Source organism: Stegodyphus dumicola, chromosome 4 (assembly GCF_044657685.1).
Source record: "Stegodyphus dumicola isolate Sdum_Otavi_A_Nest chromosome 4, ASM4465768v1".
Classification (NCBI taxonomy): domain Eukaryota; kingdom Metazoa; phylum Arthropoda; class Arachnida; order Araneae; family Eresidae; genus Stegodyphus; species Stegodyphus dumicola.
The window spans coordinates 4480768-4495720 of record NC_140771.1 but is presented as its reverse complement, the minus strand read 5'-3'; the positions used below and the strand labels follow the sequence as shown (position 1 = coordinate 4495720).

General features: G+C 32.9%; 1 protein-coding gene across 4 annotated transcripts in view; it reads right to left on the bottom strand.

The window, feature by feature from the left end:
* Positions 1–9468, bottom strand: part of su(w[a]) (suppressor of white-apricot) — a 60402-nt gene extending 50934 nt beyond the window's left edge. The window contains exons 1-3 of one of the 4 annotated variants that reach the window (XM_035349327.2): positions 2655–2793; positions 2167–2312; positions 1985–2015 (exon numbers count right to left, since the gene is read on the bottom strand). In XM_035349327.2, coding sequence (XP_035205218.1) covers positions 1985–2015; positions 2167–2274 — 139 coding nt within the window. In that variant the 5' untranslated portion in view covers positions 2275–2312; positions 2655–2793. Of the gene's footprint in view, positions 1–1984; positions 2016–2166; positions 2615–2654; positions 2810–9268 lie in introns of those variants that run through there. The other 3 variants (XM_035349329.2, XM_035349325.2, XM_035349326.2) reach the window with 3 other exon arrangements.
* Between the last annotated feature and the right edge of the window lie 5485 nt (positions 9469–14953).

Genomic DNA, 14953 nt, shown 5'->3' with positions numbered 1-14953 from the left:
AATAACAAAATCATGAATAAATTAGTAAAGAAAAAACTAGAATTATTTATAAAAAGCATGCTCTGAATCTTCCAAATATAAAAAATTACATATGCAATTAGAAATAATTTTACTCATTTTATTCTAAGGGGGAGGGAACATTTAGCTAACCAAAATATGTTAAAATATTTCAAAGAGAAATTAAAATAAAAAATTGCAATTATCATTTTAAAAATAGCTATCTCTCTGGAAAACTGTTCTACTTAACACAAAAAACAATTTTTTTAGGTATCTTTGCTCGGAAAAATTTTAAATAATTAGGTTTAATGATTATTTTCTAATTGACTGACCTGAATGAAACCTGCCATTAAACATCCTATCATTGTAAAAAGTTGTTATCTAAAAACTTACTGCTTAAATTAACTTTGGAAGAATGTATTTTTAAGAAAAGTTGCCTAATGTATTTCTCATTTATACATGCGATACTAGCATAAATAAGAAAATCATAATTAAAAATTTAAAGCAAAATTATTGAAATCATACTATAGAACTATTAGCTTGTAATTCTTAATGAATTTCATACATAAATTTCATGAAGTCTTCCCCCCCCCCAAAAAAAAAACTAGCTAAATAAACTTACTTTTAGAAATTTATGAAATAATAATAACAATTTTTTAGCTCATACGCGTAAATGATACGAAAATTTTTAAATGTCTTTTCCGTCATTCTAATATTTTTCCTATTACACAGATATCTTACCTATTTATTCATAAAAAATTATTATTTAAGCAAGTAGATACATCAAAAACTGCTCATATATCTTGCATACTGGGAATAATATAAGTTGTAATAGGGAGGGTGAAACCATGAAAAATATTGGGATGAAATAACTTTTTATTGCATACAGCTGCAACTCATTTCTTATTTATACTATTAAAAAATGAAGAATTTATATATATATATGTTCTTCACATCACCTTAGCATCTAGAGCCACCTAATTTTAAACATATGTAGTCCTCCACACAAACTTGAGCACCTTGAAGCCAGAATTTGAATTTTTCAAAAACACTTGCATATTTTGCATAAATTTAATTACATTACGATTAACAAAAATGACAATTTAAAAGTAGCTACTTGATAAAGCGAAAAATATTTCTAATTTAACTTTAATAATAAATCTGTTTCTGTTTTAACTTTAATAAAATCAATAATTTAAAAGAGCAACTCGGCAAAATGTAAGATACTTATATTTCAAATTTAATCAGAAAACTGGGCAGTTTAACAGAGATGTGTTGCTACTACCTGAAACAAAATATTTTTATCTTCCACGTGACAAATTGTTGCATAAGCCATATAATTTTTCTATCATATTTAATCAGTCTGTTAGTGATTAACATCTAAGCAATTTAAAAGCAATTAACACAGTTCTTTACCTCTATTATTTTTAATTACTGGCTGGGCCCACAAAATTACATTAGATGGGATGCTTAAAATAATATATTTTTCCTTTTTATAATAACTATTTTAGATGGCCAGTCATACAAATAAGATAAATGCAAAAGTGTCATAATTTGATTTCAGAACTGAAAGTGAAAAAAAATTATCAAAGGAAATTATTTCTGAATTATAGAATAGGCATTACTTAGCAAGACTCTTAAACTGATTTCACATAGTTTCCCTTCTGCGCATGAATAATTATATAAATGCAGTTTCTCCTACTGTGCTGAAATTTTAAAACCATTAAAATTCTTTGCACTCCAGCTCATTCAAAACAAAGAAAAATCTTACAGCAAAAAAATTCCTGAAGGTTATTTAAACAAATGAACTGCGCTGAATTAACAGTTTATAATGTTACAGGATTATTTTAGTAACAAAAGTTTCATAACTGTGAGAAATATGATTTCATTAAGAGCTGAATATAAATATATTAATATTAAATACTAACACCCACCCTTATTTTGTAAACAAAACAAGGGTGGAAAAGAACTTCATCTATATACAAACCATTTCTTTCAAAGAACACCTCTAACTTGCCCTAATTAATAAAACAAACGATTAGTTTTCTTTCACAGAAGCATTAAATGTAATACCACAAGAACATACATATATATTACATAAAAATATCAAAACATAAATTTTTATAAAATTAAGCGTAATCTAGATCTTGCAGTGAAATAATATATTACGTTATGAGAAGAATGTGCTGATTGTTTACAATATTTTCCCCAAAACTTTGGAAGGCACTCTTTCTGTCTGCAAGATCGGGCTTCTATGGCTGGCAGCCGAATCAACATCAGTCAAGGCTGATTCCATTCAAGGCCAAATACTAGTTCTGCACAAAAAAAACTGAGACACATTATTGCAAATAACATATATTAATCAATACTATGTCACTCACAAGCATTATTATATATATTCTCATGGCCATAAGCTACATATAAATCAAATAATTAAAAATAAATAAAAGAGGAATACAGCCCAGGAAAACTATTTTTTTCAGTAAAAGTTACACTTTGAGAAGTCCATATATAATGAATGATTAATTTTTTGCATAATTGCAATAATTCACAAAAATAGAATAAAAAAGGGGATAACTTACTAGTACATAATCTAGCCAATTTGCTAAAAATAAATATATATAATATTTAATTGGATATTTCTCTCAGATTCTCACCTTGGTAAAGCTGTTCTTCAGAAACATCTGAGCGAAGAGATCGATACCTTTCCTCATCACATAATTTTTCTTCCTCTAAGTAAGGATCTTCATAGGTCCCAGATATAGGTGGTTCATACTGTTTTAGGTCATGAAGATAGCCTCGTACATCATACCTGAAAAATAAGCACAAAGTTATGGTAACACAAGAAGTTACAGTACAAAGTATAACCTTTTGAAGGAACTGGTATATTAAATACACTTGAAATTGATCAAATTTTTAACTCACTAAATGCTATTTTTTTTAATGGCAAAAGCGGTAATCTTGAGTTTCTACTGTTTTTTTATACTAGACAACAAATCTACTTTATCAATGCTCAATATTTTTTAGCTATTAAATAAATAAATCTTGTTCAAAGGTTTCATGTCTCAAGAATCATAAAATGTACTGGAAAAGGATAATTCAAAATCTACAAATATTTGATATACACAGGGCTTAATTTTATATATTTACTATATTTCAATCGAAACTGATGATTACATTACTTAACAATTTTTAAGATCTGTATATCAATTATACTGGTACCCATGTAAGGCCTAACATTATTGGCCACTAAGCTTATCTTTCTTCTCTACTCTCCAAGATAAGAATGCTTATTTACATTACAGTTTTTTATAAAAGCTGCTTCTACAGAGTCCAGGGGCTCTATAATAGCAAAAAAAGGGGGGGCTTCGAGGTCTGCCAAAACTTTACTTCTAGTAAAGAGTTATTCTTGATCAAAATTATACATTACTACCTAGTTTACAGAAAGATTTAAAAGAGGTCATTAGGAGACTGAAAATGGAAAAACGACTTCAAGATGTATCAGATATAAAAATATTTAATGACTTCCTTCTAGAACAAAATGACATACAGTGTGGTAATTAAAAACTTCCCCGATATGAACCCCTAGTGGCCTATCTGCTCAACCAATCAAAATGAAATTTCAGATATTATTTGAAGGTATGTGCTAAAGTTCACGATGATTTAAAACAATACAGCTCTCATGATTATGGTTATGGTGAAAAAAATTAGAAATTTTCAAATGGCAACATCCACTTTTTTCCTCACAATTTGATCAGCACACTGGAAAATCATAAATGGCATTAGAATGATACACACACGATGAAAATTGCTAGCATAAAACATTTGCATTGAAGGGCATTATAAAGGACCAATGACAACACAAAACAGACCAGGGGACAAATCTTTTACAGATTTCTCCTACGATGTTTCATTCATCACTGTTGTCAACAGTTTCCCGCATCCAATGTGTTAATGCCTGCAAAGGTGGGCATGTTAAAAACTTGTACTTTCAATAATAGTTTTTCTCCTCTCCTCTCTTGTGTTGTCACTGAATCTTTACAATGCTCTTCTCTGCAAATGTTTTATGCCTGCAATTTTGGTCTATGCGTATCGTTCCAATACCATTGCTGGTTTTTCAATATATTGATTGATATGGTGCAAGGCATTGCCATTAAAAAATTTGAATTTTTTTTACTATAACAATATCTGAAATTTCATTTCGATTGGCTGAGCAGATAGGCTGCTAGGGATTTATATACTGGGGAAGTTTTTTCATAACCATCCCGAATTACATTTTATATTTATAAAAAATTTAAAAGGGGACCGAAAATTGAAAGTATTCATCTTCTGAGGATTTGGGTTGATAGCAAGAAGCATGTTAGCATGTTCTTTTTATAGATTATCTAAAGCAGAAACTATAATAACTTCATGAAAGTAAATTTCATTTTTCAGTCAAGTTACATTTCCTAGTAATATTATGCTGCTACAGTATATAGTACTTCCGTATTATCTCGTCGGCCGGCTAAGTAACGCAAATTAGCACTAATTATGGATGACAATGTCCTTTAGAATTCTGCAGTAAAGATTGGCAACTGTTGCCGAAATTTCCGCCAGTAGTCAACGGGGTAATATGTAAGTACCCATTTTAAGTATGCAGTGTTATATTTAATAAATTTTTGGATAGAATAATAATATTGAATGCAAATCACTATCAAAAGCTTTTTTCACACATTCTGAATAAATACGTTTAACTCAGAGCCAAAAATGTAAATTTAAAGTGCTGAAAAATGTAAATTAAACTTTTAAAATTTTAGAACTTTGTAACTCCAAACCTAAATAAACATATTCAAGCAGCTATTGCTACAGGTACACATGCAAAGTACACAAAAACAGATTAAAAAAAAAATAAATTGGTTAGAGTTGAATTCAGGGTATCCCTTGTATTATTGCGAAGTTGTTTCATTTATCGCCAAGTTGTTCGTTTACTGCCAAGCTGTTGTTTTATTTATGGTAACCTGAGCAGTTGAATGTTATGGAGACCCTATTATGATGTAATCGTTTGCATTATTCTGGGAAATTTTGAATCATGGGATATTTTGCAAGGGCTTTTATGGTGTGTGTGTTTAGGAAATACATTGCTTGTTTCATTGTTTAGACGGTAGAATGGCTGAATGTAATAAGATTAATTTGATGTTTCTGTACGATTTAGAATAAAAAGGGGGAAAGTGCATTAATTGACTGGTGTGGAAATGAAGGTTTACTTAGCAGACATTTTCAGGACAGTCCGGAATATGCAGGACATTTTTTACTCTTATTTTTGTGAATTTATGTAGCGACGCCAATATACGGATTCTAGTTCAGATAATTTTAGGAAGTTTTTAGATACTGTTAAGGAATTTTGTGTGCCACAGAGGTAAGTGGATATTTGCTTTGTGTAATGCTTAAATGCATAATGTTAATGCATAATCCTTTTTTGTTATTTTATTGTTTGGTTTAAAATGTAGTTTATTGAGATTACATACTTTTGTTTGCCTCTACTGTAGAATTGGATGCTCCTTTGACATTTTAAATAAAAATATATCGATGTGTACACGGACAAACTCAAGGGAGTGCATAAAGCCTAGTTTGTGAAATTCTCTGATGTTTTTTTAAGTAAAAATAGGTCAATGTGTACACGGATAAAGGGAGTGCGCAATGCCATTTTTTTTGCAACTCTAGGATGCTTTTTAAAATGTAAATAGGTCGATGTGTACATGGATGCCGAGTTTGTGCAATTCTTTGTCTTGTTATTTTGGCTTTATGTAGTGGCGAAATTTTGACACAAAAGTCGCCGCTACGCAAGCCAAAATAACAAGTCAAAGACTTGCACAAATTCGATATCCATGTACTGCCGAAAATCGCCAAGTTTCACCAAGGGGTACCCTAAAATATACTTTTACCAATAAATTAACCATCTGCAACTATACGAAAAAAGATGTCTTACAGGGTTTAGTAGTTTAAAATATATACCAGTTTACAAAATACTGGATTTTACTATAGAAGTTACCCACACTGTGTTCCATGTCACAACTTAAAAACATTTTATTGTTGCATAATAACAACTGATGGCCAGTTTCCTGCAGCTGTACGATGCAGCATGTGTTCATTTTTGTTTCTAAGATTCCTGAGCATTTTCTTCAGGTTTGTAAGGCATTCAAACATGCCCAAAAATGGACAAAGTCACTAATCACAATCTGAATTAGGTTTTATCCACCAGTGACAAAACAGAAAGGCATCTCTAAGTCATCCCAAAATTATGGGAAAAAACGCTTTATAAGACAACCAGATCACATGTATTTGCAGTTCAATTGAGAGCTAGATACCGAGAAAAACAGTCCCACCAGTTCGATGTAGCAACAGGGCTAGTATATTTCAAATAAGGGCGAACCAAGGGTTGCTTTATTGTTCTTTTGTTTTTTGGCAACTGTTGACTGAGGGGAAAGAGTTATCATTCGTTTTCAAGACACCCCTACAGAAAATGGGTCAAGGCTCATTTCTACCACAACAGACAGCTGCAGACTAACTGGCAAGAGCTTTTCTTACGATAGACAGACTGTACACTCCACCTGAAATAACAGTAACAGGTATAGATGCACATTCCACCTCAGATAACAGTAACAGGTAAAGCTGTAGCCTGCACCCAACATCTTGTTTATAATTTTGTTCTCCATCTTGGAGATATGGCCAACCATGGCAAATTAGTGGATTATGCTCATTTCGTGGAAAAACCCAACTCGTTCCCACACCAAAGAAATTCTCAATTCAACTAGTGTACTGACAGAAGTCCCCCCCCAAAAAAAAAGGAGAAGGAATTTGTGATAATGTGAATACACATCTTAATTTAGAAAGTATTTTTGTTAGGTAGTGGATACTCAGATAACTGGCACTTAACGAATTTCCTGAAATTGCATTCGGCAACTTGGGCAATACGTGCCATGCAGTGGGAAGACAGTTTAGGTTGCTAATTTAGATTTTAACTAAGCTAGAGAGAAAGGAAAGGAATACTTTCATGTCATACTTCAATAATTTTAAAAGAAAATCTGAAAGCTGTAAAAAGTAATAAAAAATATATGTCATGACAAGTGTATTGGGAAGAGAGCCTTACCCAGTTCAAGTGTGTAGATTCAAGATCTTGAATTTTCTAACTATCCACATGACATAAAAAATTACTAACAGATTGGTAAATTAGGGTGGAAAACGTTTAGCTCTCTTTACGGCTTGTGGGTTTCGCTCGTAAATAATTATAACACAAAGTATTTTCCAAGAAACTTCATGAGCAAAAACAAAAATTTAAGCAGTTAATATTAGATTTTTATAGCTGCTAGATACTTTTTAGAAAAATTACCATTAAATACAAAATGTATAAATCCATATGCACTCTAACACATATGTGGTATATATTCTCGAAAATTTATTATAATGAATAAGGGTAAAGTGCAGAATTGGCCACTTATATGGTGTGCATTGACATGTACATGGACAAAGTCAAGGGAGTTGCTAAGTTTGTGCAATTCTCTGATGTCGTTTTAAATGAAAATAGGTCGATGCGTACATGGATAACGCGTTTGTGCAATTCTTTGATTTGTTATATTCAAGTTGGCGATTTTGAGAAACACGTGAAGCAGTGGGTAATTCTGCACTTTCCCCATGAATAATTCTACCAAGTTTAAATGAAGGTGCAGATAATTAGACAGTACAAAATATTGTCAAGCAGCGGAAAAAGCCTTGAAGAAAGCTTTTCCTATACTTATTTTAAATTCTGTACTGAGTAACAGTATTGGGCTAATCTTTGGAATACGGTAACAGGTAGTTTGGCGACATTTTGGTAAGGCGAAAAAGGCTACTAACTAGGACTCTAGCAGTGTACATGGATAAAGTCAAGAGTGTGCGCAATGCCATTTTTGTGCAATTCTGGGATGTTTAAGTGAAAATAGGTCGACGTGTACATGGATACCATGTATGTGCAATTCTTAAAAACGCGGCAAGCAGTGGGCGATTCTGCACTTTCTCCCAATTTCGCACCTAATCTTCGTCATGATTAAGCACTTTTGTTCCATAAAAGTTCTAGCATAAGCGTAATTCGGCTAGCAGGTTGTTGGAAAAAAATGTTGAGCGAGTAAAAAAAAAAAAAAAGAAAGAAACATGCCTTTACTTCATGAAAACAAAATGGCGTCCAAAACAAAACTAGCAGGTTGCTGCAGCAGGGTTGGTCGCCAAATTAACATAATCCAAAGATTAACCCAGTATTGTGCTTCAAGAATGAATACAGTTTCTTTTCTTTTTTTTTTTTTTTTTTTTTTTTTTTTTTTTTTTTTTATGAACTGTTTTTGTCCCAATTTCAGAATTCTTGAGCAGTTATAACGATAATCAACTGCAAAACATAAAATGATAAAAGACAGAAAAATGTAAATTATTCCAACTAAATTCGAGAGAGATACCAATAGGAGTAGTTGAATTTTTTTAATAATATTGTCCGAAATAACATACCTAGCTGTAGTGCAATTAAATTCACCTAAATTTTGATTTTCTAGAATAATTACAATATCAGTCGATGATAGTTATAATCACCAGCTTTTAAGCACTAATCGGTAAAATCCTAGTATACGGTGCAGCCTTGGCGCGATTTTGAAAATTATCGCCAACACCAAAAATTACCAAAAGAACGTCTATGTATATATGGTGATAGTATACTATACACTATATACTATCAATATATACATAGTATATACTATGTATAACTATATATATTCTTTGAATACCCGTTTAATACTCATCGTATATGTCCCGTTTTTACTGCTCATCATAAAAGTCGCCAAATCCCGTGTGCACCGGATACTAGGATTAAACCCACTAATCTAAATACGCCGGTAAATTGATTAACTGCCTAAAGTAAAGTGGGAAAGGCTATATAGTGAGATGAAATGCAATTGTAGAAGACTTTTTCTGAAAAACTGATTTGTATTTACATTAAGTGCAAAGAAAATTCTGATGCTGTTAACTCATTCGCATGGAAATAACCAAAATAACCATTAATCTTTGAAATTATTCGAAATTGAAAGTAATCGTTCATTACAAAGCAGAAAAAACGATTCCCAGAATATTTGAAATTAAATATAATCGTATAATACAGAACAAGTGAGACTATATTAACAATGGAACATAAGTGAGACTATATTAATATATTTATTTAATATATTAATAAAAATACTTTCAAGAGAGATAAAAGTTCACTAGAAACACCAAAACTTGCCTGTCAATCATTAACTTCTCATCTCCCATCCAAGGTATTAAATGTTTTCCCTGATCAATATAAATAGCTTTTTCATCGTCACGAAATACTTTACATGAATAACCGAAAAGAAAAAGTTTTTCGTTAGGATCGACAGGTCTCATATTAAGCACACGGCTCCAACTACCCGTAATATCAGCCATTTCTGATCGTAACAACGAAAATTTATTGCCATTCTTCAAAAGATAATTTTGAAAAAAAATGACAGAGTTTATTTTTTATTTTGTTTTTATGCTTATAAGTATCTTTAACCAAGAGGATTTTGATTTACACATAATTCTTCGCATTCAACTTAATAAAATTTCAATTCATTTTTCATTCAATATAAACTTCCAGGTTTTTGTCAACTTTGAGATCCAGGATATGCTTGCATTACTTCTTATACTAATTTCTGGTTGAAAGGAAATGAAATGCATTTCTGATGGAATTTGAATATATTTAATCAAAATATTAAGAATGTTGAAAATTATGAATAATAAATAGTATTTGGCAACCATATATACGTTGTTTGGGCAATAATAGCTAAATTAAGATTAATTTGTGCCAGTTGGAAATGTGAGTAGACTTGAGTGCTTTTGATACGGAAAAGTTTTTCTTTCGGTGATAAGTTTATTTGTTTATATTTTCTACGGGTTTTTCCAATTATTTCGAATGTATTCTGTTTCCAGAAGAATTGTTTGGGATTATGCCTAGTGAACTCAAGCGTAAAACAGAGAGTGACATGGACAGTGGCAGCAATAAAGAGAGGAAAACAATTGGGAACTTGTATAGCGCGGACACAACCCCTATTGACAAGGTCAAAATAGCTTTTAAAAATGGTACAAAAGAGGTCAAAATTGTCCTGAAGGGAATTGAATCTGGTATCCCGATAGGTAAGTTGTTAAAAAAAGGTTCTATTTTAAACGAAATTACTAATAAAGAAGATAATACATACATGATGAGAGAGAAAAAAATCATCATTTCCACGAAAAGAATCAAAACAATAGAAAACGTCTGTAAATTAAATTCCTTGGAAGGTGTAGAAGTAAAGGCCTCTATAATTGAAGATACGTACACAACTAAACATATAGTTAAAAATGTTGATACACAACTTAGTTTAGAAGACATAGCAGCTGGCCTAGAAGAAAGTGAGATTAAATTTTCATGTATTATAAGATTTACTAAGCCAAGGTCGGGCGAAAAGGTGCCAATAATTCTGATTAAGGAACTTGGTTCCTGTTATCGGTCTGATATCAAAATATGTCGAATAAATTTTGCGGTAAGCAAATATATTGAAAATACCATAATATGCTACAAGTGCTGTAATATAGGCCACAAGTCGAAACTCTGCAAAAGCAAAGCAAGATGTGCGAACTGTGGTAAAAATGACTGCAACGACCCATGTAAAAATAACACCAGTTGCTTTAGATGCGGAGGTGAGCATAGTGCTCTAGACAAATCTTGCCCAAAAATAAATATCAAAAAAGGGGAAGCGAACGGACAGAAGCATGAATCTTCATCGAAAAAATTTATCCAGAATTCCAGTTATTGTTCCTGGGCAGAAGTTGTCCAGAAAGAGGAAGAAAAAAACTCTACTAACACCAATACAAATAAATATACTAAAGGCGCGGTATCGGAGAAACCAGGGGAAAATGTTTTAAGTAAGATAGTCGCAAGATTAGAAATTCTCGAAAGGAAAATTGATTCTCTTTATGTAGATAATTTAAATCTTAAGGAAGTTAACAACAAACTTAAAACAGAAAATACACAACTTAGAAGCCTGTATGAAAACTCCCTAAAACAAATTCAAAAATACAAGGAGGATCTTGAAAAGACCTGCCTTGCATATGAAAATCTTCAAACAGAACATCTAAATTTGAATACTATTCAGGAGATTACTCCTCTGATATCTTGGAATAATGGGCCAGACACGCTTCAAGAAGAGGAAATTCCTCAAATTGATGATGATACTTTTTAATTTCATGTGTTTTATCTTTAGTTGGAATTGTCGAGGCTTCGACGCGAATTTGAGTTTCTTGTCTTCTTTTGTTTCTTGGTTAAAACCTTCAGTTGTGTGTCTCCAGGAGACCTGGAGTCGGAACCCTAGGGTTCCTTTCCTTTCTGGATACAATAGTTTTTTAAAAGAAAGAATTTTTCCCAGTAAAGGCGGTGGCCTTGCCATTTTTGTGTTAAAAAATCTACCTGTTTCCAAACTTCCAGATACTGGAATTAAATCTGACATGGAAGTTCTAAGCATCAAAGTGCATGCTTACGGTAAAACATTTACTATAGTAAATTGCTATAGGCCTTCCGGAAGATTTAAACCAGAAGACTCAATGGTCTTGGATTCCTTTAAGGATCCTTTCACGATTTTGGTTGGCGATTTTAACGCTCGCCATAGAAATTTTGGAGATAGTATTACATCGCCCAGCGGTCAAAAGTTCATGAATTGGCTAATTGACTCTAATATGATCATTCTAAATAATAAGAAATCTACTCATATTTGTCGTGGCCAAGAAGGAGGAATCCTCGACCTTTGTATGGCAAATGTCAATATCGCGTCCAAGCTGTCGTTCCAGAGACTTGATGATACGGGTCAAAGTGATCATTTCCCTGTGTATCTTAATTTTAATCATAGTTTTAAGAAGAGACCTGGAAAAATTAAAAGCTATACAAATTGGCGAGATGTCAATATATCACTGTCACGCTTGCCTGTGAGCCACGCTGGTAATATGGAGGATAAAGTTAATGCTTATACCTCTGTAATTAACAGTGCTATCAAGACACACTCCAGAAAAATCACCTACAAGGTCGAGCCAAAAAACCCATGGTTCAGTTTGGAGGGCGCCAAATTCAAACATCTTAGAGATAAGTTGAAAAGAAGGGCACTAAGATCACTTAATCCTAGCGATTGGGTGGAGTATAAGGGCGCAAACGCTAAATACAAAAGAGAGCTAATAAAAGCAAAACGAAAGTACTGGGCAAAGATTTCCTATGAAGCTTATTCTTGCAAGCAAGTCTTTAGAAATGTAAAAACCTTAAAAAATACCTATTGGTCTCTCCCTTGGAAGTTAATTTTGTGATCACTCACTCCAACGCAGATGTATTAGACAAGGCTGCTCAGGCTGATATTTTCGAGGAATATTACAGCGCCAATGACAATACTAACCAGCCGGTTCCTATCGACCTTCCTTTGGCAAATATTGAGCCAATTTCCGCCAAAGAATTAATGTACACACTAAGGAGTAAAAAAAACTCCTCCCCGGGTCCCGATGGAATTACTTACAAAAGTCTGAGGGTCGCTGCCAAATATACGCAGAAAGCCCTTCTTGAGATGTATAATGAAAGTTTGCAATCAAGTAATATTCCAACAATCTGGAAAACATCCTGGGTTGTTCCGATTTTAAAACCGAATAAAAACGGGAAACAGACTACAAATTACAGGCCAATTTCTTTAACGTCTGTCATTGAGAAAACCCTTGAAAAAATAATCCTGCGCTGCTTAGAGTGGTGGGCTGACACAGAAAAAATTTTTCCTTCAAATATGTATGGCTTTAGAAAAGGCATTTGCGTAACTGACTGTCTTAGAGACATTTATGATTCTGTCTGGTCAGCCAGAAACAAAAATCTGGAAAATTACTTAATTTGCTTAGATATCAAAGGTGCTTACGATAACGTGCAACATGAGATTTTGATTGAAAGGCTAGAAAAGATGGGCATGAACACTACCTTGGTGCGTTGGATCTACAATTTTATTACTAATCGTACTATTTCTGTAAAGTGGAGATCTATCCTATCAACAGATAAGCTCATGTCCAAGGGCCTTCCACAAGGAGCCATTTTATCGCCTTTGCTCTACAATTGTTTTATGTTGGATTTTTGTAAACTGAATGATAGGAGTACCAAGCTTTTCATTTACGCTGATGATATCTATGTGCATGTTACTGTTAGGAAGGACAGCCGGTATTCCTGCTTACAAGACACTCTCAAAAAGATCATTAGCTGGTCTGCTGAAAATAAGGTTGCTTTCTCAAAGAAGAAAGCAACCTTATTTTCAGATATTAGATATAAGAGTCAATTAGTGTTGCTTTCTCCTTTGAGAAAGCAACACTAATTGACTCTTCAAGAGGAAGAAAGAAATACTCTTCACCCATCAGAATAGGTACTCTCAGTATTGGATGGAAAAAAGAGCATAAAATACTTGGCGTTATTTTCGAACACAACCTCAGTTGGCGAGAACACGAAGCTTATCTAGTTAAAAGATTAAATAACACTTGATCAAAATCCTCTCCCACCCAACTCAAGGAATGAGAACAAAAAACTTACTAAAGATCATCCAGCAAATCATGATTCCCCAACTCATATACGGATGTGAAATCAGATGGGGAGAATATATCTCCTCCCAAAACAAGTACGAAATTTACATCAATAAAGCGATTAGAAAAGCCTTAGGGGTAAGTCATTTTGCTCCCAACGATGTTATTAGGAGAATTGCAGCAATTCCGCATTACAATGAGATAAAAAAATGGCAAAGAGTATTATCCATTATAAATAAAAAATTTCAGGGAGCCGATTATTTTTTTCCCGCCACTAGAGGCGGAAGGTTTAAGAAAGAAAGAAAGTATTTAAGAGCTGTTCTTGACAGCTATGAATCTAAATGGATTTTAGATAATAACGTTGCCGCCAAAAGAAACGGATTCCGCCTTGGATAAACTTTAGGAAATTGTGTAACATCGATTTAAAGAATCTTCACGATTTTGTAACTGATTACTCTCCTTTTATTAAAAATTTGACTGCAGATGTCAAAGCAGAAAACGTATGGGGCTCAGACGGTTCCAAAAATTTGGACGGAACTGGTTTTGGAATAACCAATCTAAAACCAACCATCAAGATTGTAAGAAATGCTTGTATATACATCGCGGAAGTTTCAGCAATTTGGTACATTTTGAAATATCTAGCTAACCTTTCCGAAGCGACGATAATTTTCACTGACAGTCTTGAGGCAGTAGAAGCCATTGATTCCTTCGAAGATTCAAATAACAACATAATTGAGAATATTCGATATGAAATTTACAAAAACATGCCAAATAGTAAGATTATAATTTTTTGGATACCCGGTCACAAAGGCATTGAGATCAACGAAAGGACAGATTTTTTGGCTAAACAGGCGGTAAATTCACGCAATATTCCAATCCTCCCAATATATACATGGCAGGATATCAAAAAAGAAATTAGGGAAGACAGGGAGAGGGAAATTGAGACCACCTGGCAGAACACGAAGTATTATTATTATTTTAAAAATGTTTTAAATACCAAACACTTGAATATTAATTGGCCCGACTCAAGGAAAATGGAAAGTAAAATCAACAAAATTCTCACTCGAAGTATCCTCACGAACTACCTTAAATTCAAGTTAAAGCTTTCAAGTACTCCTTTATGCATAAATTGCAAATTACGAGATGATTTTGAGCACAGACTGAATGAGTGTAAAAAATACATTCATCTAAGGAACTATATCGCCAAATTCTGCGATAAAGAAAATATTCAATACATCCTTCCTGCAGAATTAGTTAACAATTTCAATCTAAGAATTCCGAAGTTGGGTCGTTTACTCACCAACTTCTTCTAACTTTCCGTGCCTCACGGACTGGATTATACGGCGATCGC